The 27,173-nt window shown below is 44.2% G+C and overlaps 2 protein-coding genes across 8 annotated transcripts in view; one reads left to right on the top strand and one right to left on the bottom strand.

Moving 5' to 3' along the window:
- Positions 1–17,653, top strand: part of tmem94 (transmembrane protein 94) — a 140,254-nt gene extending 122,601 nt beyond the window's left edge. For 2 of the 3 annotated variants that reach the window (XM_072558214.1, XM_072558215.1), the window contains exons 29-31: positions 5,998–6,091; positions 10,527–10,697; positions 12,290–17,653. In XM_072558214.1, coding sequence (XP_072414315.1) covers positions 5,998–6,091; positions 10,527–10,697; positions 12,290–12,362 — 338 coding nt within the window. In that variant the 3' untranslated portion in view covers positions 12,363–17,653. Of the gene's footprint in view, positions 1–5,997; positions 6,092–10,526; positions 10,698–12,289 lie in introns of those variants that run through there. The other variant, XR_011954785.1, reaches the window with a different exon arrangement.
- A 4,205-nt stretch (positions 17,654–21,858) lies between these two features.
- The window catches only part of LOC140463836 (caskin-2-like), a 292,300-nt gene continuing 286,985 nt past the window's right edge, over positions 21,859–27,173 (bottom strand). For all 5 annotated transcript variants that reach the window (XM_072558217.1, XM_072558221.1, XM_072558218.1 and 2 more), the window contains one exon: positions 21,859–26,763. In XM_072558217.1, coding sequence (XP_072414318.1) covers positions 26,670–26,763 — 94 coding nt within the window. In that variant the 3' untranslated portion in view covers positions 21,859–26,669. The remainder of the gene's footprint in view (positions 26,764–27,173) is intronic.

The following is a 27,173-nucleotide window of genomic DNA, read 5'->3' on the forward strand; positions in this document are numbered from 1 at the left end:
CTAGTTACAGGTTGCCACCCTGAAAATGCCCCTCTTATCCCAAATCTACTGTATCCAATACCATGGGCTGTTACCTTATTAAATCACTGAACATGTGGCATTTCTAAATTCTCTGCTGTTACATCCATTATAAGAGACTATCTAGCATTTTCCCAATTACAGGTGCTAAACCAACTGACGTAGAGCGAGCGGTGTTTTTTAAAAACTTTTTCTTAAAGTAAAAATATTGCATTGACAGTTTTCCAATCCTCTGGGTCTTTTCCAGAATGTAAAGATTTTTGGAAGATTACTACCAGTGCATCCTCTAACTCCGTAGCAGGATATTTCCAATCAGGTCTAGTGGACCTGTGGGTCTTTAGCCCCAAAGTTTCCCGTGTACTTTTCTCTCTGGTGATGGTTGTTGTATTTATTTTGACTCTTCTTTTTAATCCCTTTATTATTTCGTGATTTTGAAGTGCTGTTAATACTGAAAACGCCACCTGGAAACCTTATCTGTACATACAAAATTGGCAGGCAGACAAAAGACCCAACTGGTCCATCAAAATTGCTTCAGGCCTCATAATCCCTGGGCATTATAACTAGTGTTAGCCCCCTGGGGTAAGCAAAAGAAACAAAACCCTGGGACAACAAGGGCAAAAGCACTCCAGTGAACTCTTGTCTGACTCTCTCAGCATTTATTCCCCAGAGGCTGGGTACAAACAGGTGGTTTAAGGAGATGTAGCTGAAAGTGTGGGTGAGAGGAGAAAGAGAGAGAGAGAGGTTTTCAAGGTGCGTAAGGGTGTTGAGATGTTTTTTGAAGATTTCCTGCCACGTTTTCAATAAACCTTTCAAGTAGTGGCTGAAACATTGATTGCTTTAAATCCTTTCTGTTTGGCAGGGCAGGTGGCTTAGTGATGAACCAACATCTAGATTTTCACAGATTTACTCCAATCCAGCTAAATTAAATTGGTTTGCCCAGAGGTGCTGTACATGGATCAAAGTTTCTATGAATAGAGTGCAGGATAAATAAAGACCAATTTACTGATTGTGTCATAATCACTTAATCACTCAGAAATTTTAGCACATTTTACTTCAGAGTGCACTTGTTTAGACAAAAGTGCTGCTTTTTGTGGGTGGCATTTGACAGGAGATTAGATCTATGTAATTATTCTGAGTAGTTAAGACGCCAGTGCATAATTGAGGCAGATTCACTGGTTTGATGAGGACAATGCACAAAGAGAGATGACGTGTGCAGTCTTTGCTTTCTTACTTGAATCAAAAAGCTTTCATTATTGGCTACCCTGAGTTTAACCCCCTAAATGTTGAGCTCATTTTAAGTGCTTGGTACTATTTCTGCAATCAGAGGGCAGACTTGCTATGAACACAGCAATAAACGCCTCTTGTGTGGATTCCAAACCAGTTCTGGTGTTTAGCTTACAAATTAGGAAATCTTGGAGAAGGTGGGGTTAATTGTAAGTTCTCCTGTCTCTCCAGTTGGCATGTGATGTCTGACTGCAAGTAGCTTATGGAAGGAACTGAGGTGACAGCATTCTGTCTCAATTGATGTTTATCTTCTTAATTTAAAAATTGGTTTACGTAAGATAGGAATGAGTTGTGCCATTTTCTCTTCTTGAAGAGATCAGTTTAATCATTAAGTTTGATGCCCAATGTAGTATTTGGTACCAGTTGCCAATCCATTGTGTGAATGCCTTCTAGTCTGCCTCCCAATCATTGTGGTACTAACATGCAGGAAGTTTAACCAAGTTGTGAAAGCTTGTTAGTTTGGATACTAGAACGATCAGCAATTAATATTTCTCTGTCTGGTCATCTTGTAAAACTATAGACAGGATGTACCCAGACCACTGCAAAAATCTGGATTCTATAGGAAATATTCGAACATCAAGACAATATTGTCTTTCATTTTCCCCTGTGGTTTCTTGTTCATATAATGAGAGGATACATTTATGCAAAATCCTCTCTGCTTTAGGATCCAGCATGGTTTAGGATGGCTTTGAAACTGACATTTCTTCAGTGTAGTTTTTTTTTAAAGTCCTTTTTCTGTTCTGATTCCCTCACCTCTTTTTTTTTTTTGCTGGTGTCATCACGTCATGTAGCCTAACACTAATCAGCTCTTCAAACTTTTGAGCTTCGAGTCAGGTAGCTAACCAGGCGAAGACATCAACTGTTGAATTATAGAATGGTTCCCTGCCAGAAAGAGGCCATTAACTCCATTGTGCTAATGCTGGCTTCCTACAAGAATACTTAGCTGCTTCTATCCCCGACCCTTGATGTCGGGGAGTGGTTGATGCAGTCTGCTTGGATCTTCAGGGCTTTTGACAAAGTTGTCCACAGGTTGCTCAACAAAATTTAAGGGACACAGGGAAGGAGGTAATGTACAGGCATGGAAAAAGGATTGACAAACAGGCAAAAAACAGGAGAAATAATGGGATCATTCTCATGTTGCCGGGTGGGATACTGCAAAAATTAGGACTTGGGGCTCTTCTTAATATGTCAATCAATAAATATCGTTTGGATGTAGGGGCAAAATATATCTTGAGCTTCATGGAAAACAAAATGATATAGGAATGTGTGCATTGACAAAAATGCAAAGTGGGTTCAGAAGGATTTGGACAGGCTTAGTGAGTGGGCAGTGATACAGTGGATAGAATGTAATGTGGAAAAATGTGAGATAATCCACTTTGGTGGAACAGCTGTGCAGCACATTACTTACATGGTAAGAGATTAGTAAGTGTAACTGTACAAAGGGACCTGCATGGCTTTGTCAATAAGTCACTGAAGGTTAACATTTAGATGAAAGTAGTATGCAAATAGTACACTGACCTTTATTGGAAGAAGGTTTGGATATAGGAGTAACAAAGTCTGTCTTCAATTGTATAGAAGCGTGGTTAGGCCACTGTCGTCCCCCCTCCCCCACTCCAACCTCTCACCCTCACAATGCGCAGCCCTCCAATCCCTCTGCTCCAATCCCAACCTCACCATCAAGCCAGCGGATAAAGGGGGCGCAGTGGTAGTCTGGCGCACTGACCTCTACACCGCTGAAGCCAAGCGCCAACTCGAGGACACCTCTTCCTACTGCCCCCTCGACCATGACCCCACCCCCCATCATCAAACCATCATCTCCCAGACCATACAGAACCTCATCACCTCAGGAGATCTCCCACCCACAGCTTCCAACCTCATAGTCCGGGAACCCCGCACTGCCCGTTCTACCTCCTTCCCAAGATCCACAAGCCTGACCACCCTGGCCGACCCATTGTCTCAGCATGCTCCTGCCCCACTGAACTCATCTCTACCTACCTCGACACTGTCCTATCCCCCCTAGTCCAGGAACTCCCCACATACGTTCGAGACACCACCCACGCCCTCCACCTCCTCCAAGACTTCCGTTTCCCTGGCCCCCAACGCCTTATCTTCACCATGGATATCCAATCCCTATACACCTCCATCCGCCATGACCAGGGCCTCCAAGCCCTCCGTTTTTTCCTCTCCAGACGTCCCCAGCAGTACCCTTCCACTGACACTCTCATTCGTTTGGCCGAACTGGTCCTCACCCTTAACAATTTCTCCTTTGAATCCTCCCACTTCCTCCAGACCAAAGGCGTAGCCGTGGGCACACGTATGGGCCCCAGCTATGCCTGTCTCTTTGTTGGCTATGTAGAACAGTTGATCTTCCGTAATTACACCAGCACCACTCCCCACCTCTTCCTCCGCTACATTGATGACTGTATTGGCGCCACCTCGTGCTCCCGCGAGGAGGTTGAGCAATTCATCAACTTCACCAACACATTCCACCCTGACCTTAAATTTACCTGGACTATCTCTGACACCTCGCTCCCCTTCCTGGACCTCTCCATCTCCATTAGTGACGACCGACTTGACACTGACATTTTTTACAAACCCACTGACTCCCATAGCTACCTGGATTACACCTCTTCCCACCCTACCTCTTGCAAAAATGCCATCCCGTATTCCCAATTTCTCCGCCACCGCCGTATCTGCTCCCAGGAGGACCAGTTCCACCATAGGACACACCAGATGGCCTCCTTCTTTAGAGACCGCAATTTCCCTTCCCACGTGGTTAAAGATGCCCTCCAACGCATCTCGTCCACATCCTGCACCTCCGCCCTCAGACCCCACCCCTCCAACCGTAACAAGGACAGAACGCCCCTGGTGCTCACCTTCTACCCTACCAACCTTCGCATCAACCAAATCATCCACCGACATTTCCGCCACCTCCAAAAAGACCCCACCACCAGGGATATATTTCCCTCCCCACTTCTTTCCGCCTTCCGCGAAGACCATTCCCTCCGTGACTACCTGGTCAGGTCCACACACCCCTACGACCCATCCTCCCATTCTGGCACTTTCCCCTGCCACCGCAGGAACTGTAAAACCTGTGCCCACACCTCCCTCACCTCTATCCAAGGCCCTAAAGGAGCCTTCCACATCCATCAAAGTTTCACCTGCACATCCACCAATATCATTTATTGTATCCGTTGCTCCCGATGTGGTCTCCTCTACATTGGGGAGACTGGGCGCCTCCTAGCAGAGCGCTTTAGGGAACATCTCCGAGACACCCGCACCAATCAACCAAACCGCCCCGTGGCCCAACATTTCAACTCCCCCTCCCACTCTGCCGAGGACATGGAGGTCCTGGGCCTCCTTCACCGCCGCTCCCTCACCACCAGACGCCTGGAGGAAGAACGCCTCATCTTCCGCCTCGGAACACTTCAACCCCAGGGCATCAATGTGGACTTCAACAGCTTCCTCATTTCCCCTTCCCCCACCTCATCCTAGTTTCAAACTTCCAGCTCAGTTACTGTCTCCTTGACTTGTCTGACCTGCCTATCTTCTTTTCCACCTATCCACTCCACCCTCTCCTCCTTGACCTCCTTCATCTCCTCCCCCACTCACCCATTGTACTCTATGCGACTCTCTCCCCACCCCCACCCTCCTCTAGCTTATCTCTCCATGCTTCAGGCTCACTGCCTTTATTCCTGATGAAGGGCTTTTGCCCGAAACGTTGATTTCGCTGCTCGTTGGATGCTGCCTGAACTGCTGTGCTCTTCCAGCACCACTAATCCACATTGGAGGAGAACTGTGTGCAGTTTTGATCCCCTAACCTTATTAAGGATATCAGTGCCAGAGAGGGAGAGCAAGGAAAGATCATCGGACTTGTTCCCAGGTTGGAAGACCTATTTATGAAGGGAAGCTGCTAAACTAAAAGAATGCTTACTGTTCATTCGGTTAGGAGAATCCAATGAAGAAGGAAGCATTACTCAGTCTAAGCTACAATTCCAAATGACTGTGATCAGATCTGCATTAAATTGCTGACCTTTTTAGGTGAAGACTCTTCAGCTCATGTAGACAGGTATTTGTGGCTATTGCTTCAGGATGTCCCATTCCTTTATCATGGACTTTAGAATCAGGCTGAGAGGCTTTTAAACCACTCAAACTCTTGAAAGCCAAAAGTGGCACAGATTTTTGTTTTTCTCTGCAGCTGTGGTTTTGTGATATTATTCTTCAGGTTACCTCTGGTCTCCCCTGAATATTGAGATAAAAGGGTTTCGCTGTCAGAGGATTAGTTTGTGGTCAGTGAGCAGTAATATTTAATAGTATATGGTGGCCTTTCATACTTACTTTGTGGATAACTCTCATCAGCTTTCCTTTGTGACACTGTCTCCTTGTCTGCAAGGTAACATTCTTTTGACTGTTTTGGGGTAAGCTTCGACAATGGCAGGTGTGAAATCCCACAAAAGAGTGCTTTTTAGACGCATCAATTCAAGGAGAGACCCCAAGCATTATAATTCAGTTTGGAACTTTCTGGAACTTTGATAGTCTGGGTTGAAATTACAGAGGTCACCTAAACCTCTTGACAGTCATTTTATCTGTTCATTGGTGTCTGTTTTTAAAAATAAGTACGGGAACTATCTGCTGTGGACAGTTAGTGCACGAAGTAGACATACTAATTGGTGATCTACTGCTTCTTGATTGCAGTGTGCATTTCCATCAGCCATGTTCATCGGTCCAAAACACTGTGGAGGAAAAGCCCTTTCAGCAACTTATGGTGGTGTTTCACTCTTCCTGTAGTGTAAGTATCATCAAATAAGTGCAATGTGCAACCTGAGCCCATCCAGAGAGGCTGTAGTATGGTTAGATGCTGAATTAAGATCCCGCCCTTCTACCTCATATTCAACGCTCCCAGGTGACCTATAGAACAAAATAAAGCTTGCTTCCACTTTACCCATTGCTACTGCCCTACTGCTGTACAACATTGCACTACACCTGACACCTAATCTTTATTAACTGCTAATGGTCCTTGAGGCAAGATCTTAGGAGTATATAACCTCCTAAGTTTGTCTCCCTTTTGCTAAACGTTCTGTTCTATTCCATATCATACAAACTGAAAACCTTGAACAGTAACATTCAGGAGGTTTAATACATGGTAATGAGAAAGATCCAGCTTACAGCTTTTGTTTTATTATTAATCGTGGGGTATGGGCTTCTTTGACTGGGCCAGCATTTATTGCCCCATCTCTAGTGAATCTCTGAGGTGGTGGTGGGCTGCCTTCAGGACCTTGGTGTAGACACACCTACGATTCTGTTAGGGCAGGAGCTCTAGGGTTTTGACCCAGTCACACTAAAGAAACCGTGATATGTTTTTAAGTCAGGATGGTGAGTGGCTTGGAGGGGAACCTACAGCTGGTGGTGTTCCCACGTTTCTGCTGCCCTTCTGCCCGTGTCCATCTGGGTGGCAGTGGTCATGGGTTTCAAAGGAGCCTTTGTGAATTTCTGCGGTGTACCTTATAGATGGTCCACAATGCTGCTACTGAGCTTCGGTGGTGGAGGCGAGTGGATGTGTGTGAATGTGGTGTTAATCAAGTGGCCTGCTTTGCCTTGAATGGTGCCATCTTGAGTATAGTTGGAGCTGCACTCGTCCTGGCAAGTCTCTGACTGTCTCCTTTCAGTAGAGTCATATAGGAAAAAGTGAAGACTGCAGATGTTGGAGATCAGAATCAAACAGTGTGGTGCTGGAAAAGCCCAGCCAGTCAGGCAGCATCCGAGGAGCAGGAGAGTTGATGTTTCAAGCATAAGCTCTTCATCAGGAATGCTCTATCGAGTTATATGGCACAGAAACAGACCGTTCGGTCCAACCCGTCAATACCAAACAATCCTAAATTAACCTAGTCTCACCTACCTGCTCCTGGCCCCTATCCCTCCAAAGCTTTCCTAATCATGTGTTTATCTAACTGTCTTTCATACTTAGTTGTAGTTGTACCCACATCCACCACTTCCTCAGGAAGTTCAGTCCACACGTAAACCATCCTCTGTGTAAAACATTTGCCCCTCATGTGTTTTTTTTAATCTCTCTCCTCTCACCTTAAAAATATACACCCTAGTCTTGAAATCCCCCATGCTAGGGAAAAGAACACTGCCATTAACTGTATCTGTGCCCCTCATGATTTTATAAACCTTTATAAGATCGTCCTCCGATTTCTTATGCTCCAGTGGGAAAAGTCCCAGCCTATCCAGCCTTTATTTATCACTTAAACCTTGCATTCCTGGCAACATCCTGGGAAATCTCTTCTGAACCCTCTCTATCTTAATAATTTTCTTCATCTAACAGTGAGATTAGATTAGATTAGATTCCCTACAGTGTGGAAACAGGCCCTTCGCCCCAACCAAGTTCACACCGACCCTCTGAAGAGTAACCCACCCAGACCCTTTTCCCTCTGACTAATCGACCTATGGGCAATTTCCCATGGCCAGTTTACCTGACCTGCACATCTTTGGGCTGTGGGAGGAAACCGGAGCATTCAGAGGAAACCCACGCAGACACGGGGAGAATGTGCAAACTCCACACAGACAGTCAGCCCTGGCTGCAATCAAACCTGGGTCCCTGGTGCTGTGAGGCAGCAGTGCTAACCACTGAGCCACTGTGCGCTCCCCACAAAACCAGAACTGAACACACTACTCCAGAAAAGGCCTCACCAAATCCTTTACAACCTCAACTTGACTTCCCAACTCCTATAAGCAAAGGACTGAGTGCTTTGTGAGCATGGAGAACACAAACATACCACAACATACATCATGAGACTGCCTGAGCTTCAGTATCTGCACACTGTGGAAATGGGGGAAAAGTGGAGTTTCTTATTGGACTTCAGAATAATTGTGTAAAATCCATTAGCAGAGGCTTTTCAAGTGGCTGCTTGGTGTGGTATGAAAGGATATAAAAGGTGGGGGGTGATCGGGTTTATTTGCTGCTCTGGGTGCATTAAATTGAGGGGTATAGATGACAGTAAATAATAAGGAACACTTCCCCTTGATGGAGGGTCATTGACCAGGGCTAGGCATTTACAGTAAGGGATAGGGCATAAGGGTGGTAGAGACAGAAACTGATAAAGTTTAACAAATATTTAGATGAGCAATTGTGATACCAAAGCATAGAATACAGAACGTTACAGAACGTTACAGCGCAGTACAGGCCCTTCGGCCCTCAATGTTGCGCCGACCTATGAAATAATCTGATTGCTATCTAACCTACACTATTCCATTATTATCCATATTTATAGGGTGTAGGTTTGCTCGCTGAGCTGTCGATTTTCTCCTGCTTTCTATTTGTATGTTTGTCCTGGATGGGGTTCCTGGGGTTTGTGGTGATGTCATTTCCTGTTCGTTTTCTGAGGGTTGATAGATGGTATCTAGATCTATGTGTTTGTTTATGGCGTTGTGGTTGAAGTGCCAGGCCTCTAGGAATTCTCTGGCATGTCTTTGCTTAGCCTGTCCCAGGATAGATGTGTTGTCCCAGTCGAATTGGTAGTGTTTTTTTTCATCCGTGTGTAGGACTACGAGGGAGAGAGGGTCGTGTCTTTTTGTGGCTAGCTGGTGTTCATGTATCCTGGTGGCTAACTTTCTTCCTGTTTGTCCTACGTAGTGTTTGTGGCAGTCCTTGCATGGAATTTTGTAGATGACGTTGGTTTTGTCCATGGGTTGTACTAACAAACTTAAAAGACCCAGTACATAGAGACCTGGCACTCCAACCACAACGCCATAAACAAACACATAGATCTAGATACCATCTATCAACCCCTCAGAAAACGAACAGGAAATGACATCACCACAAACCCCAGAAACCCCATCCAGGACAAACATATAAATAGAAAGCAGGAGACAACAGCTTCGCTTCACTTCACTTGGAGGTCGCCACTGATGATGTTACCTAGCCAGGTAATGAAACGTCTGGATATCAAACCTACAGCTCAGCGAGCAAACCTACACCCTAAACCTCAACCTGAGCTACAAACCTTGCATCCATATGTATGTCCAATGCCTTTAACGCCAGCATATAAGGCTATAGGCTGGAAGATACTATTCGAATAGTTTTTTTTTGGATCAGCGCAGACTGAATGGGCTGAAGGTCCTCTTTCTGTGCTGTGGATCTCTACCATCTTATCTTACCCAAGTTCACAATCGAGACAGCAACTGACCTCGACTAGGTTAGTAAGGGGGCTGAAAACTACCTTGGTTTAGATTAGATTAGATTCCTTACAGTGTGGAAACAGGCCCTTGGGACCCTCTGAAGAGCAACCCACCCAGACCCATTCCCCTCCATTTACCCCTGACTAATCCACTACACTACGGGCAATTTAGCATGGCCAATTCACCTAACCAGCTCATCTTTGGACTGTGGAAGGAAACTGGAGCACCCGGAGGAAACCCACGCAGACACGGGGAGAATGTGCGAACTCCACACAGACAGTTGCCTGAGGCTGGAATTGAACCCGGATCCCTGGCGCTGTGAGGCAGCAGTGCTAACCACTGTACCACCGTGTGAAGTTTTCTACTTCAAATAATCCCATGATGCTGATAAAACATGGTAGGTGTGTTGGTAGTGACAAGCTTAGACTCCAATTTACTTCCACCCTCACTAATGCTAGTTTACTGATGCTCGCAATATTGTCCCATGCATAACGAATGGGGTCATCTTGTGACACAGTGGTAGTGACCCTATAATAGGACCGAGAGGCCCTGGTTCAGGTCCTAATTGCAGCTGGTAAGAGTTCATGTTTTGGAAGGAGATAAGTTCAGTGGGTTAGGGTGGACAAATAGTTAGGCAACACGTTGAAAATTATGAAGGGATTTGATGATACAGACGGAGAGAAGATGCTTCCACTTGTAGGAAGTCCAAAGCTCAGGGTCACACAAATAAGATAAAAATCAGTTGGTTCCATAGTCATTCAGAAGAAACTTTACCCAGCATGGTTGGAATGTTGGATGTGCTGCTATACAGAGTAAATGAGGTGGCAAGCTTAGGTATATGTCAAGGGTAACTAGGTATGGAACTGAGCGGAGAAGGAATAGTTTGACAACTCAAGAATGGATGAAGTATGCAGATTGGCTTGTTTCTATGCGGTGAAATTCAATGTAATCTTGTGTGCAAATACTGGAATGATCTTGTCATTGATTGACTTGTGATCCCGACTCTGTCTGTTATTTAATTGGTTTTCTCTGCTTGTGATTTCCAGGATAGTAGGCCAAATAATCCTGGTGGTGGTGGATTTAAAACTCTGGAAGAATACGGACACCCTATTGACATTTGATCTACAGGATATCCCATTGATCTCCTGGCTCATTGGCTTTCTGTCTGTCATTCTCGTAATGTTTGTCAATGAAGTGGTCAAGTTACACGAAATTCGGTAAGTGCACCAGCTCACATGATGTGAAGCAGCGGTACCACATTACCTATTATTGATCTAGAGCCAGAGTCAGTGACACAGTAACAGGGTTGGGAACATCCTCAGCACCAGTGGTGAAAGAGCATTTTTCTTGAACTTGTGATGTTTCTATGCAAGAGAATTCCATTCAGATTTCTTTTTACAAAAATAACTTAATTTTTGCTATGGGAATTGTACAGTAAGTTTTGATTTTGAGAGTAATTTCTTTGAAGCTGAGTATTTGCTGAATTAATTCATGCTATTATAGATCACCTTGGATTCTCTGTCAGAAATCGAATGCTGTGGAGTCCTTATCTGACAGGTAGCTGTACGGTCCTGGGTTAACCTCTCGCGGCAAAGAATTACATCTTTTTGAGATATTGGGATGTTATTTTGAATCACTTCCCCCTGCTTTGAACTTGGTCTTATCTACCTCTTCTCCCTCTTTTTTTTCTCTCCTTCCTTCCTTTCTTTCTTCCCCCATCCTTTTCAGACTTGTTAGCGAAGTGGCAGTGGTGCAAGGAAAGGAAAGGCTTGTGTAAATGTAACATTTTTCTCAGTCACTGGGCAATCAAGAGATTTAAAATGTGATTTTGATTGTAATTCAGGAAATCTGGTAGTCAGTTTGCAAAAATTGTAATGGAAGGATGGTCGGCCTCTGGGATTAGCTGTAGATTTGCCTTTTAAGTGAGTGACTGCTTTGTGGCCTCTGATAATTACAAATTCTTTTGCAAAGGTGCAAATAAATATTAATGTTCATCCAAACAGGAGATCACATAGTGCATTTAACATAATAACGCTTTCTAAGGCTCTTCACAGACACCAAGCTAAAGAAAGAAGTGTTAAGAATAATGGCCAAAGGCATTAGTCAAAAGGTTCAATTTTAACAGCATCTTAGAGGAGAGCGCGGTTAAGACAAAAAGGTTTGGAAAGGAAATTCCAGAGCTTGGGATCTAAACAACCAGTGGCAGAGCGTAGAACGTAAGCAATGCACAAGAGCCAGAGGAGGAGAACACCGATCTCCGAGGGTTGTAGAGCTGGAAGAAGCTATAAAATTAGATTGGGATGAAGTCTGAGATTGCACATGAGGATGCAAATTTTAAAATTGAGTTATTCTGGACCATTGGGCAGTGTAGGGTATTGAGCACTGGCGTGGTTGGTGAAGAATCTTTGAAACTGAAGGAGATATTATACAACCAAATTACCTTTAACTTCAGTCAAGTTCACAACATGAGTCAGTGCTGCTGATTATGTCAATATTTTTAACTTGAGAATTTGATGTGATCTTCTCATGCTGTGAACAGTTAAAGCCCAACAGATAAATCTGCATGTAGCTCTCTCATTTTAAATTACCCTGTAACAGGAAAATAGCTGTATGTCTATATGCACATGGGGTGTCTCAGAACCAAGCCTTGGGGTCTGTGGTAGTTTTGATTAGTGTAGTGGACAGCTTAACCCAAAAGAGTCATCTCTTTTCTTTATTCCTATATATAATATTCTTACATTTAGCTCATTGCTGCATTCATTTTGCTTTTAAGTGAAGTCTAAGATCCCTTTTCCTCTTGTTTCTTCAGAGTACGAGACCGTTATCAGAAAAGACAGAAGCTACAGTTTGAAACTAAGCTGGGAATGAATTCTCCATTCTAAAGCTGGGACTGGTGCTAGAGAGCCACGTGGACAACTACAGGAGAGCTCCTCAACTGACTTAGTTAGGTCAGGGCGTTCAGCCTGAACTGGACCACCAGGCCCAGATTACTACTGCATGAAGACTACAGAAGCTGCCAGTCTGGTGTCAACTGAAAGATTTTTGCCAGAACTCCTCAGACATTTGAACAGGCTCGAAAGATACAAAGTGCAGTGCTTTAGGAAATGGTACCTGGAAATGCACAAGTGAAAAGGAAAAGAACACAAGACTTCTAAAATTGATGTACTCTGCAGAAAAGCCTGATTACCTACCTCCAGTCACTGGAGAGAATATCACTTTAATATATGCAGTCTCTTTTCACTCTGTCTCTCTGTTGGGCTGAGGAGCCCTGGAGTTGCATCACAGTGACAGCACGAGGAACTGTTGCTTCAGTGAAGGATATAATGAGTTGTAGCTTCACAGGAAAATTGCAAAAGCTGCCAATGATTTTGTCTTTGCTGGTTTGGGGGAATTTGAAGCCCCTTACCCCCTAGGCCAGACAGCGTTCACTGATATAATAACAGTGACCTTCACTGTTAAAAGTGTCTTATAGAGCAGGGGTCGAAACTTTGTCCAACACCAGTTATTAAATTTCATCTCTTCATGCGAACTTCCTCCACCAGTTGTCAGCCAGTGGGCAGTAGGAAGCCCCTTGCAGGCTTGTGGATTATTTGTCTGCTGCTTTGAGATTATTTTTATTTTTAATGAGAGATCTCTTTAGGTCCGTGGGAGTCAGGGTCAGAATTTACAGTGTCAAGCCAAGCTGTGAATATCCACCTGACTGAGATTGTAAGGTACTGTGTGTGTCTGTGTGTGTGTGTGTGTATGTTAGACCAGGCTGTCTGTCTTTTGTTTCAGAGGGAGGGCATTAACGTTGTGGATGTTACCTGAATGTAACTGCTGTGTGATTGTTTGCAGGTGGGGTTGAGTTAAGTGTTTTGTGTCAGTGGTTATCTATGTTGGTGTTTACCTGCTGGATTGTTTATGTGAAGCAGCAGTCCTGTGAAGAGAATTGGCTGGCCACACCGATTTGCTCATCACTCCTGTGTGCCATCAAACTGATCAATCAATTGGCAAATCCTGTGCTACCTACACACTAATCTCCTTAAGTGGATTGCAGCTCCCTGTCATACATCACATTGAATTAATTCTGCAACTTTTAATTTTTGTGTTCAGCCAATTTTTTTAATGGATTTTCCACACCCTCCTGAATGATACATGCCCTGGGCTTTTAAAAACCCTGCACAGTTAGCTGTTCAAAGTCTGTGCAAAACACAAAGCACGTTACTATCGCAGCCTTGTTTGTGGGGCAGTATCCTTTAAAGGGGATGTTCACAGTGAGGCTGTCTATGGGAGGGTCCACACTGATCCATAATCTAGGTTCGTTACAGCCTGAGCTGAAAGTTTTAAAAACAAAGAAAAACTTTTCTACATTAGTAAAGAATTGAAAGCCTACCTGAAATCCTATTTGCAATAAAAGCGATCATGTTTAATGTGTAGTAGGCACCTGGGCCACCCAGCATTAAATCACTAGTCCTGCAAAATACTGGGCATCCTGGGTCATTGAGGCTAATGAGATTTCAAGCACTGGTTTAGTTCCTCGCTGCTGGAGCCCTCCATCCCGTGATCAGGCTTTGCTGTAATTATGAGCACGTATGCCTGCTATTATTGCCCTTTGCCCTCTGACTTCTGTTTACCAGTGTTTTCGTTTCTTCAGTTTAATATTTGTGTTTCACAATCCCAAAGAGAATCATGTTCACAGTTGCACTGATGTATTGAGCACCATGCAAGCAACGTCCCCACAATGTATGTTGACAAAATGTAGTGTCCACCTCAATACCTGCAGATGTTTTGGGCAGCCAATGTTAGACTGTGTCTCCATTACCCATGTAGCTGCTTATGCTGTGCCATGGAATCCTATCTTTCAAGAGTGGCAGGATTTACCAGTTCATGGCGTTGAAAGCAGTCCAAATGCAGGAGTTAGCACTAGCGATCATGGTGAGCATGTGGTGTGTGTATGTATGTGTCTGATATGTAAACCAGTCTATTTTGGCAGAGAAGGGTGTGTGCTGATAACGACAGTCATAGTTAGGAGGTGGGGGACATTGACCACTCTGACATTGTGCATTACAGTCATGCCTTGAGTCCACACTCCAGTAATACCACATGTGCCAAGTCAGATCGCTTGCAACATTGTTTAATTCAGTGATTAATTATGTTTTCTTTTGAAAAACCACATTGAATCTTCAGGAGTGTACCATTTCACTCCTGCACTGTGACCTATGGTTTGGGGTTTTGACTTCGAGGTGCAAAGCCACAGCATTCTTTAAATCATGCAGCATTTGTGGGACAACTCTGTAAGGATTTAGATTCAGTATCTAGTTGGTTATGCTGCATTTCATTTGCATTCTGATCACGCCATTGGAAATGTTCCCATTACCTTTGAAACGCTACTTTTCCCCTTCTGCTCCTGTGTATGTTTGAGGGGATGAAGAAAGGCAGGTGTAACCCAACTCTGATTGCCCCAGCTCAATTTGTTTTGCCATTCCTTATGAGACTGGGGAGAGTCTCTCTTGATGTCATCTGTCGTTGCAGAGCTTCCCCAACAGGACAACAGTTGTGTGCGCTGCACCCAATGGCGCAGCAATGTTAATACTTAGGTTTCCAGTTTTCAGTCATTCATCTTTCAAGGAAAAGGGCTAATCATAGGGTTTTAATCAAACTTGATCCAAAAATCAGCAGACTTTTTCTGAAGCACTAAAAAATCATCCAGGAGCTCTTTGGGGTTGTCACTCTGACAGTTTGGTATTGCCTTGGCAAAGTGGTGAAAGAATGGCTAACATCTACTAATAAAATGTACAAGGGTTGACACACAGGTGCACTACTACCTGCTGTTCCTGTAGGAGACAGCTTGTGCAACAATGTCCCAGAAACGTTGTACCCCACAGCCTTGTAAAATCTACACCAGGTCCAGAGTTGCCTTTGGGAACCATTTTCAGTTATCACATGATATGGAGCTGGTGGGAGAGAGCAGAGACAAACCTCCTGAGAAAGTGTGGGCCTGCTTGGTGAGGGGGTGAGTCATTCAGGCCAGAGGATGAGCACTGAGCTTTAGCAGATTATTTAGCTGCATCTAGCGAGAGGCTGTTGTCCTTGTTGTGGGCACTAGGCAGGCCTGTACCCTTCTGAGTGAGAGACCACGTGTCTCTGCACTGGCTCAGCTGTGCAAGCTGGAAAATGATAAAGCTGTTTGTTCAGGGTGGGCTGAGCTGAAAGATGGATGCTAGCAGAGAGACATTGTCACCAGAAGCATTAGCAGGCAGCTTGATGTATCCCTTGAAAGATAAACTAAATGAAGTGCCTCCCTATGACTGCTATCTCCTGCAAATTGTCTTACAGCAGTTTGTTTTTAAACTATGCAATTATATTTGAGTTTGTAGTATGCTTTGCATTTACGAAACTACCCCTCATCACTGCAACATCTGGACAGATTGTTTCCAACCTGCATTTATAATGTTTTGGATGACCAGCTTAAGATGAACACACCCCACATACCTCCTGTTTACTGTCTCATTGTCACACAGCAGCTGACTTCTGCCTGCGTTTCTGCAGTGCTGAGGCTGCCCTGGGATGGGACTGAGTGGCTGCCCTTCACCCTTCCTTGTCTCAATGGGTCACACTGGTATTACAGTGTATACCAATAAGGGGTGACCTCTCTGGCTCAGGGCAGGAAGTCATTGTAAGAATGTTTGTATTACAGCAGGGGTCACAACTCCGAACAGTCACCGCTACCTCCCTATTTCTGAAAGTTATATCTCACCCACAACAAACACTTTAACCTTTTATTCAAAACAAATTTTGTAAAGTTGTTTCGAATTTATTTCCAAAGGAAATGGAAATTGTACTGTTTCATCACAGCACAAGTGGGAAAAGACATTTGGAAGTATTTTGCGTACTGTCTTTTGAAGAAAGCTGCTGATTGGTGTAAAGGAGGGTTGAAACATCTCCCCTAACCCCAACCCCCAGCTTACTAACTGATCTCGACCATTAGTAACCAACTGGACCTGAAGACCGTGGGGTGATCCATTCTCATAATACTTCATGGTAAAAAAAATTCTTATTTCAAAAATAAGTTTACTGAAACAGTTCATGTGTCTCTCAAATATTATTTCAATTTGTTATTGTCCCAGTGTTACATCCTTCTGCTGCCCCATCCTCAGTCAATGTCTTTCTTTTTCACCTCGATCTGATTATTTGGTACCAGTGTTTTATAAGTGATTGGTAGGGTGCAATACTTAACTTAGTGGAGTCCCTGTGCAGTGTTTCCAGGAGATTCTGGACACTGAAACTAAGTGTTGGTTGAGGTTTCCACCAGTTTTCCAATGCCCGTTGTTAGATCTGAATGAGTCAAAATGAATTAGACATTGGTGCAATAACTCAGCCCCCTGATGGGATGTAAATATTGTACAAAGTGTGAGCCAACAGCATGTCACTGAGAGATTGTTTCTAACTTATTTGTAAATGGAGTTGTTTGGTTTGAACAACTGAGCTTTCTACGCTGTAATTAGAATGCTGATTCCTCAGCAGCATGTACTTGGGTTTGTTGCTTTGTGAAAATAAACTCAATAAATTTCTAACTCTTCTCGAAAGCTGGGTACAGATCAGGGATGACATGTGGCCAACTTGATGACTTTCTGAAGTGTGCCGTACTGGATCCCTCTCCATCTCAATAGTTGCGAGGTACTTTGGTTTGTTTTCACAGTCGAATCAATGAGCTGTAATTATGATGGAATTTCTTTGTGAAGGCCAATGCACATTCAAAATAGCTCTTTCTGCTGTTTAAACAAAACAAGAATGAGTGTATGCAAACTCCTTATTCTTCTCCCCAGAGAGTTTCCTAATGGGGTCAGTGATCTGCATGCTGCCACATCACACCCAATTTGCAATGGGGTTTCTCACCCATATTACATTGACCATGCATCTTCCAATGATTGATTTTTCATTGCCAAAAGTGCCAGCTATATCCTGGTGGTGGTAGTGAGGCTTTGATTTGACAATGATAGACAGGAGCCCCATCCTGATATGCAGTAATGCCACATTTGCAAACTTGGTTCAGTGATATTTTATAACTGTACATTGTGTAAAATGTTTAGAGATATTTAATAATGTTACACTGTTGTTTTTGAATTTTACTACGATCAAAGCTTGTAACTTGTAAAAACAAATTGCAATGGCAATAAATAGTGTATTTGTAGTCTGTCTCCTTGCAGCAGTTTTATCTTGGTTTAGCCCTTCAGTCACAACAACTTAATTCTGATTCAGTAGCTTCATTGGTTTGCCTGGTGGGCATGTTGTGCAGACAAGAAAATCTGCACATTTAACCATTACCATTTACAATGGCCGATTTACTCATTACCCTTCCACTTAGATCTGTTGGCGTTCAGTTTGGAGTCAGAGAGATCGACAGCACGAAAAGGGGCCCTATGGACCATCAAAAACAGGAACTTAATGATTTTAATCCCATCTTTTAGCACCTGTCCTGTTGCTTTCTATATCTTGGCATCACAAATGTACATCTAAATACTAGTTAAATATTGTGGAATTCTATCTACCATCCTTACAGGTAGTGTTAGAGATTCCCACCACTCTCTGGGTGAAAAATGTTTTCCTTTAATCTCCTGCAAACCTCCTGGCCTTTATCTTAAGTTTAACATGTTTGTTTTAAATCCTTCCATGGTCTTGCAGCTCCCAATCTCTAACCTTTTCCACCTATGACCCTCTGAGACCTTTATATTCCAATTCAGTCTCTTGTGATGCTAAACTGGAATCCCTCACTAAATCTCTACCCATGTCCCACTTTCTGATGTCCCTTAAGACTAAAATCATTGACCATGCATTTGCTCACCACTGATCTCATTGAGGCCTTGTGAATTGGGAAATGGAGTAAGCAGTAGGCCCCCTCAAGCCAGCTTGGTCATTCTGCCCGTTGAGTTGGAGATTGAGGCATCTTACCCACTGTGTATTGATGCAGGTAACCTTCACCCTGCTATATAATCTCTAATCATGAATGCTGATAACATGGATTCCTACAAAATGGGGCAGTGTGCTCCCATCATGAATCTGGCAGTAAAGGTGACAGTACAAAGCCACAGAGTGATTAGTGGAGTGTAGCCAATGCAGTTTAAGTACTGCACTGATGGGTGGGTGGGGGTTGTTGAGAATTGGGATGAGGCCAGCAGAGTTTTCAATGCCTTTTGGTTTATCATCCTCCATAAGCTTGATGGCTGGTCAGGGGTCAATGTGCCTGGAACCAATTCAATCTCCGTTTCCCTGGTGACATGGTTCACCAAAATACAGTTCATATATCAGGCAGTCTCCTCTTCCTCTCATCATAAAATCCCTACAGTGTGCAAACAGGCCATTTGGCCCAACAGATCTACACCGACCCTCCAAAGGGTAACCCACCCAGACCCATTCCCCCTACCCTATTACGCTACATTTCCCCCTTATTAATGCACCTCGCCTACATATCCCAGAACACTATGGGCAATTTAGCTCAGCCAATCCACATGATAAGCAAATCTTTGGATTGTGGGAGGAAACTGGAGCACCCAGAGGAATCCCACGCAGACACGGGGAGAATGTGCAAACTCCAAGGCTGGAATCAAACTGAGTCCCTGGTGTGTGAGGCAGCAGTGCTGACCACTGAACCCTCTCTGGGAATAATTAAATCTGTGCCTGTGATTTCCTCTACAATGCTCATGAAATCAGGATATTGGTGTCAGCTTTTTACTCAACTTTCGTTATCACTCCTGGCTTTGTCTAGATTTCCCATTTTATTAACCATGAGGGAAACTTCAATCTGATCTGAATTAAGATGAGAGGATCCAAATATTTCAAAAGTGCTCAATTTTCCTAGACCAGGGCGTGCTCTGCCATTCCATAGGATCATGGATAATTTGACATTCCTCACATCCACCTTCCTGCCCTTTACACACAACCCAACCATCTCTCTCAATCTTCAATCCACAGAAGGACCCCTGAAACCCCATCCCCCTAAAACACACAGTTCTGTGGCAAGCAGTTCCATAAACACTTAACCCTCTCAGTTCCTCTTTATTTCAGTCTTAAATTGGGACTCCTTTATTCTGAGACTATTCCTGCTGGTCCTAGAACCTCCCAAAACATCCTCTCAGCAGTTACACTGTCAAGCCCCTTCAAATTCCTACATGTTTCAGTGAGATCACTGCTCATTCTTATAACCTGTGGTGGAAAAGTATGCTCCTTACTCGAGGGTTACTCAAGAAGGCTACCCATGTACAAAAGGCTCTTGTGCACCAGTGGAAGAATCTCTGGATTCAAAATTCCACTTGATAGCTGCAGAAAATGTCATACTGTGGCCAAATAAGTTCATTATCAATCTGTAAATCCTCCTGATAAACCTGTGCTGTGGAGATCAAGTGTTTGCTCTCTAGCGTTTACTTCACATAGCATCTTGACTTTAACCTTCCTGTAACTTCAAAGCATTAGAGAATAGATAATAGCCTAAGAATATTTTAACAACATGAGAATTATTAGCACAGCCAATCAATCTTTCTGTCCCAGAAACTACAGCTGAAGCTGGGATACAAGCAATAAATCATAGCTCCAGATGGAAGGTTGTGCCAGATCCTGGGAAAGTGCAGCTGGTACTTCTCTTACATTTGCACAGGACTGATGGAAGGAATTTACCAACTGAAGTCTCATTCTTCAAAGGGATGGTTTGTTGGAGGGTTTTTTTGCTTTTCCTTTATTTTTCTCTGTCTAAATTTATTTCATGCTCTTTCTTTACTTTTCATTCACTCTCCACAGTCATTTGCTTGCCTTTTCCAATTTTTAAAGCACATTGATTAAGCAGATACACTCTTTGATCCTGGTATTCATTGAAATCCCTGCACTTTGTCGGTTATGCTGTAATGCAAAAGAATTTGGAGCTAAAGGATGCAGAAATGTCTAACTGAGCAAAATCTCGTCCACAGTGCTGTACGTTCATTGCTTGGTACATTTACAGTCATAGAGATGTACAGCATGAAAACAGACCCTTCAGTCCAACTCGTCTATGCCAACCAAATATCCTACATTAATCTAGTTCCTTTTATGAGCATTTAGCCTATATCCTTCTAAACCCTTCCTATTGATATACCCATCTAGATGCCTTTTAAATGTATTTGTACCAGCCTCCACCATTTCCTCTGGCAGCTTTATCCATGCACTCCCCACCCTCTGTGTGAGAAAGTTGCCCCTCGGGTCTCTCTCATCTTTTTTTCCTTATTCTTGTATTATCACATTGTTACCACACAACGGGTGGACAATTGCTGTCTGGATTTCAACCAAGCTGATCGCTGAGGTTCTGGAGATTTATATATGGAATGATTGATACCTTGACTATGGAATGAGTTGTGAGCTGGAATCTAATCAGAACGTAGATTACATAGAGGTTACTGGATTGAACTAAGTGGGGTAAAGTCTGGTATTAATTGGGGGGGTACCCAGGTAAATTGTACATAGAGTAATGGATTGCCTGCAGGTGGTTTTTCTGCTGCAGTGAGATGCTCCATGTTCAAGGCACCTCCATCCAAGATTTGCTGCCCCACGAAGTTATATATTCATACCAATTGTGTGTCAATTTGTAAGTCCTTCCAATGGGAGGCAGTAGGTGCGGGAAATTGTCCTGGTCAGATATGGAGGAAATTGGAGCTTCTGCCATCATTATCCATAGTTCCAGAATACAACATGCATATTGCCACCACCCCTAAAAACACACCAACCTTTTGCTTGCAATAACAGTTGTGAATAAGCTCAAAACAGTGTCAGTAATCTTAACTCTCTCCAGACCCCCTCCATTCCACAGACCTCTCTCCAGCAGCCTTTCATCAATGGTCTGGCAGCTTCAAATGAAAGGGGGCTTATCACCAAGTACATGCCTAATTCAGGCATTCATCCTCTTCTTGAAGTCCTCAAATGTCGGTTTGGGTCACAGTAACTGGTCGCTTTGAGAGAACTCTAGGTTACTGTAGACGCTTTGTGGATGGATCATCTTTCTTCCATAGATTCTTCTCTCCTGGTTGTCTCTTCAACAACTCTCCACTTGGGGGCAGTACTTCCCAAACTAATTCCCCATAACTTGAGGCATGGGCAACGTTGCACTCCCTCAGTGAGATCTGTGAAACAGAGAAAGGGGCCTGTTAAACAGCAGCCCCACCGTTACAACTCAGGCAGAGTTCCATGGTGGCCACTGCAGTCTCTGAACGCAAGACTCTGACATTTTAGCTCATGACCTCACTTCGAGTCCCAATCCCTTCTTGAGCCAGTTGGGTGTCTCCACTTGTACACTTAAAGGCTGCACAGGTCTTACTATTCTTAAAACCTTGTATTCCCAGTTTGTGCTTAACTTGGAGTAAAAACTCTTTCCCTCTGTAATACTGTAAACTCTTTATTTACACTGATATACATGAAACTGAATACAACTTTCTCATAGTGTTTCTCTGCTTCTCTTCAAGTGTCCAGTATTTTTCAGTTTGCTCTGCTCATATCAGAGCAATAGAATCATTTTTGCCATCATCATTAACATCTTCATATCCCATGATTCAGTAGGCAAAGAGCTGAGCTCAGTGGATGTGCATGATCCATGGGCACAACAAACAAAAATGAATCCAAACCAAAAATGAAGCTAGCCACTGCTCTCCGGTCCATTGGTTTCACTTCTCAATCTTGAACAATAACTTACATTATATATCCATGTTTCAGCCAAACAGAGCTTGATCACACACACAATGTTAGAAATTTCAAATAAACACATTTGCATCGATAATACACAAGTCAGTAAGTTGTAATGTACAAAGATCAAGCTCAAAAACAGTCTCTTAATTTAATCGTCCCATTTTGCACTTTCTCACTTTGCTGGCAACGAGCAGTCTGAGCTCGCCAGGGCACACCATCTCGAATTCCTCCCACAGCAGATAAGAAATGCATCTGCTCCTAAGTCCAGTGTAGCCCCCCTCCCCCTCCCCCTCCCCCTCTCCATCACTTCACTCTCTAATGCTATTAATTCTCTGATGGGAGTACTTGGTGCATATGTAAAGAAAGAAAATGTTTCAAAATATATATATATATATTCTCAAAGCTGGGAGCAAGTAGGTATTTACATCATGAAACCTGCAGTTCATGCTTTGTCGATCCTATCGTCATCATGGTAACATAATACTTAGCATGGAACCTGCAGTTTCTCACCATGAAAATATGTAGAATATTGCTTATTGCTGAAACAATATATCCTTTGGTGAGGCTTCTCATCTTGTACTCAGGACAATTCTCAAGAATACCAATTCAAGGGCAAAACTAAGATTTACAGTCCATGAGAGGATAGTGCTGATTGGTTGTGAAGTGGGTCTCTTGATTGGTAGAGGTGTTGTCATTGGAAGCTCCATCTATTAATACATGGAGCCTTGTTCATTACAGACAGAAAAAAAAATGTCCACACACTGTATCTGTCACATCTCCACAAAATAGGTGATAGCCAGTCACTAATTCCTTTTCCATGGCAATACCCTGACCAATAAGAATCACCCTGCCTAGTTTGAAATCTGAACCAAGACTGGTAATTAATTATCCACAGCAACCCTGCTACCAATCAACATCTACATGCCAACCAGGCCTCTCATCCAACATAAATATCAATTTTCCCCTATATTGGTATTCTTGCAAAATGTCCTGATGAGTGCAAGCTTCAGTCAGTAATACTAAGGTTTCATACTGCCCAATGACTGAGGCAGTTGCTTGTTTACAAGTGGGACAGAAATCCCCAGTTTGCATATGGCACAGTGATGGTTGGTGACTGCATTCTGGCGTTGTGCGCGATTCTGTACGCAGACTGGTTTCTAGGTGTAATCGGTGTGCTTTCTGAGCGAAGGAATGTAAAAACTGCAAAGGTTTGCTTATCTGGTCAATATTTCGATGCTGGTTGTGGGAGCTTGCTGTGCGTAAACTAGCTGCCATGTTTCCTGAAAACAGTGACTACACTTAAACAAACAACTTCACTCTTGAGCACTTTGAGACGTCCTGTGTAAGGCGTTTTCGAAGAATTAGTAACTACTGGTTTGACGTAGTTTAGTTAAGGCTGTTTCAAAATTATTAATTTGATTTAGACTGAATTCAGTGTGATAAACCTATGTATGGATTTATGGAACAATGGGGTGTGGCCAGAAGGGACAAATGAAGACAGTCAGCACTTTAATTCAATGATTGCTCCACCAAGGGAACTGAGATTACACCGTGCACACGTGCTGTAAATCCTGGAACCTCTACGATGGCTATCTGACTGGGAACCACAAAACAGGCAGTTTTGACACAGTTAAGGGCAAATGTTATCTGGCTCTAGGTATGAGGACAGATTGGGCAAATGAATTGAAAGACCAGGAGATTGATCACTGTTGTGTTGTGGAGCAAGGTCAATGCAAAGGCCAACTCTGCATGGACCTCCAAGACAGCAGCGTGACCACTGCAGAAGGAATCACCCAACTGTGACATCCTGTCGGCTCCCTGTATTAAATGGAGATATTTTTCAGGGATGTTACAACACACCTCTGGGACTCCTGGCTCAGAGTCAGGGGCACTACTAATGTGCTGCAAGATCCCTCAAGTGTCTCAACTGCTTGTTGTGATTAGGCCATTGGACACAGCAAGGCACTAAGTACAGAGGGAGATGTTGATTGAGGAGAACTCACTGATGCAGAAATGCCTGCCCTGTTCAGGAGCTGTGTCCTCTTGGCTGGACATTTATACCCAGACATTGACAGCCTGGTTATCTTAAATATGATTTCTGAAGTACATGTAGAAGTTACACATTGCAGAGTGACAGTAATCCTTTGGCAAAAAATCACCCAGAAAGTCAATGTCACTCTGCAAAGCATTGCACTGGTGTAGCCTTCAGAGGCTGAGGTATAAAAATGGAAGTCTGACAAAAGGCATCAGAGGGGAGTCAGGCAGGGGACCAATGTGCTGATAATACCCCATTAATGTGTTACAGTGTTGTTTCACCCTAGTTAGACCCACTTCGTTGTCGAGGCCAAAACAGGGTGAGAGTTTGGGGGGAGGGGGAACCTCACTGTAGCTGAAACACCTGTCTCCTATCCCACATTTTAGCTATAGCTCAAGTGAAGCACAAACAGTACAACACAATAAAACCCGATGCAGTGGGTATGGAGAAGCTGGGAGCTGGGTTGTACTGGTTGGGCTACAGTCAGTGGCAATGCTACACCAGAAAGCACGTATAGAAACTGTCTCACACCAATTCTGATACCGCAAAGGCCCGCTCTGATGGGAGAGCTCTCTTTGAAGTTTATTGCTCTTTCCTAATGATTAAAGTTCAATAATATAGCTGTAGGTGAGACTGGCTTAGGATGACAGCTATCCTTCCCGAAAGGATAGGAATGGACCCGATGAGTTTTTACACCAATCAGCTGGGGATCTGACCCAGTGGATCTATCAGGAGAGGAGCTGACAATTAGATAACTGAAAGAAGGGAGCTTGATGATTGATGCCCCTGACCTTTGTTCCAAAACAGCCCAGGAACTGGAACTTTTTAACCATTAAGAGACAAGGGTGGTATCTCAGGAACTGTTCCCACCAAGTCTGACCCAACATGGTCCACACATTATCTTTGCCACATTAGCCTGTGATCAGCGTGTGTGAATACATACATACATGCCGCATGTGTACACTGGCATATGCTACTCATACATACTACATGTGTACACACGAAATATGCTATACACAAACATACATGCTCCACGTACTCTCAGACATGAGATACGTGTGCTACAGACCCATATGTGCTACACGTGCTCACATACAGCCATGCCCTCTACACAAACACATGTTCACACCTTACAGATGCCAGAAAAGGCCAATACATCTCGACCTCCAACAGCAGTGAGCTACAGGTGTCATTAACTTAAGCTGCTTTTCATCTCGTCACAGTTTGTGCAGAAAAATATTCTTCTCTCTGTATGTTCCCAGATTGTCCTTATGTAAGTTGCTGTCGAGATCCTGAGCTGTGGATTAGATATTAACACAGAGATGCAGCTCTCCTTCCTTGGAATGGCAGCAGCTGACAGTGGTGGTCTCGACTGGAATAGGAATCATTCCATGTCTCAGACCCGGAATACAGTGTTCTCCACCAGGCTCGTCCCCTCCATTCCAGTTTAACATGGTGTGCCTGAAGCCTAGCTCAGGGCTGATCCAGGCACCACATCAATTCAGGGTGCCTCCCACAGGGGTGGGACACTGGCCACATACAGTCAGTGACTGGGGGGCAACGAACCAGGGGGAGGTTTGGGACAACTTTGGCCGACGGACACAAACCAAAACCCCCTGAGCTCCCCAAGCACTGAAGTCAGAAACAAATCACTGGAGAATCTGTACTGGAAACAAAACAAAACAAAATGCTGGAAATCGCAGCAGGTCAGGTATCATTCCCTGGCTGCCAGGGGCTTTTAACCAGTTTGGCGTTAGGCTGAAGTGAAGTGGCTTTCGTAACTTTGTGAGACAACGGTAAGTAATGGGGGGGGGGGGGGCGGTTACTTCAGGGACTGGGATGAAGGTGCAAGTGCTGGGTTGGATTTTAGCTGCTGTCATTCACCATGAACGGGCTGAACGGCTGTGACACAGGAGGGCAGTGGCGGCTCCTCCCCCACAGTGATTTAGGGGCCATTGCCCGGTCTGAGGAAGATCGAATCCTCACTTTGCTTTGTTTTTTGGGGGGGGAAAGGGTGTTCCCAGGTAGACATCTTGTGCTTCAACTCATTTTAAGTGCTTATCGCAGCAGAAACTTGACAGGGGGCGGGTATATATATATATATATATATATATATACACACACACACAAAGTATGAATAAAAAACAAAACTGCAATAGAATTCCGGTCTCTCTCTCTCTCTCTCTCTGACTGAGCCGGGATCCATACACCGAGTGCAGCTTTGAAAGCCCCCCCCGCAGGCCTGTGGACAACATGGATGTAGCAAAGATCTTCGACGTCCTGCTCCGTCACCAGAACAGCCTCATAGGGGCACAAGGCGCCCGCCTGGACAGGCAGCTTCTGGCAGTCACCATGGTTACCCCATGGCCTGGAAGCCGCGCGCGTGCGTGCACGCACGAGGAGGGGGTGGGGTGTGAGGGGGTGGGGCGGCCTGTCCCGCCGGCGGCCAACGGGACAACATCGGGCACGTCGGGGCTCAGTCCAACATGGCGTCCAACTGATCGGCCAGGTCATCGAACATGCTCCCGATGTCATCCAAAATATTACCAGCGGACTCCACCGAAACCGAGCTGATGGGGGAAGAGAAACAAAACACTCAGGTAATCAAAGGTCGCAGAGACGAGAGTCACGCCCGCTCTCGTGTGAACAGCCACCCTGATCCAAAACATCAGCCCGCCCTCCCTCCCCACGGGCGCTGCCTGAGCCGCTGTGCAGATTAGGGTGGATTGGCCAAGCTAAATTGCCCATAGTGTTCTGGGATATGTAGATTAGGGGCACTCTCCGGAGGGTCACTGTGGACTTGTTGGGCCGAAGGGCTTGTTTCCACACTGTGGGGAATCTATGAAGGTTTTCAGTGAAGTCACACAGCACAGAAACTGACCCTTCAGTGCAACCAGTCCACGTTCCCAAACTAAACCAGCCCCACCCGCCCGCCCATCCCTCCAAACCGTTCCAATTCATATACTTAATTAAATGTTTT

This window comes from Chiloscyllium punctatum, chromosome 39 (assembly GCF_047496795.1).
Source record: "Chiloscyllium punctatum isolate Juve2018m chromosome 39, sChiPun1.3, whole genome shotgun sequence".
NCBI classification, from domain to species: Eukaryota; Metazoa; Chordata; class Chondrichthyes; order Orectolobiformes; family Hemiscylliidae; genus Chiloscyllium; species Chiloscyllium punctatum.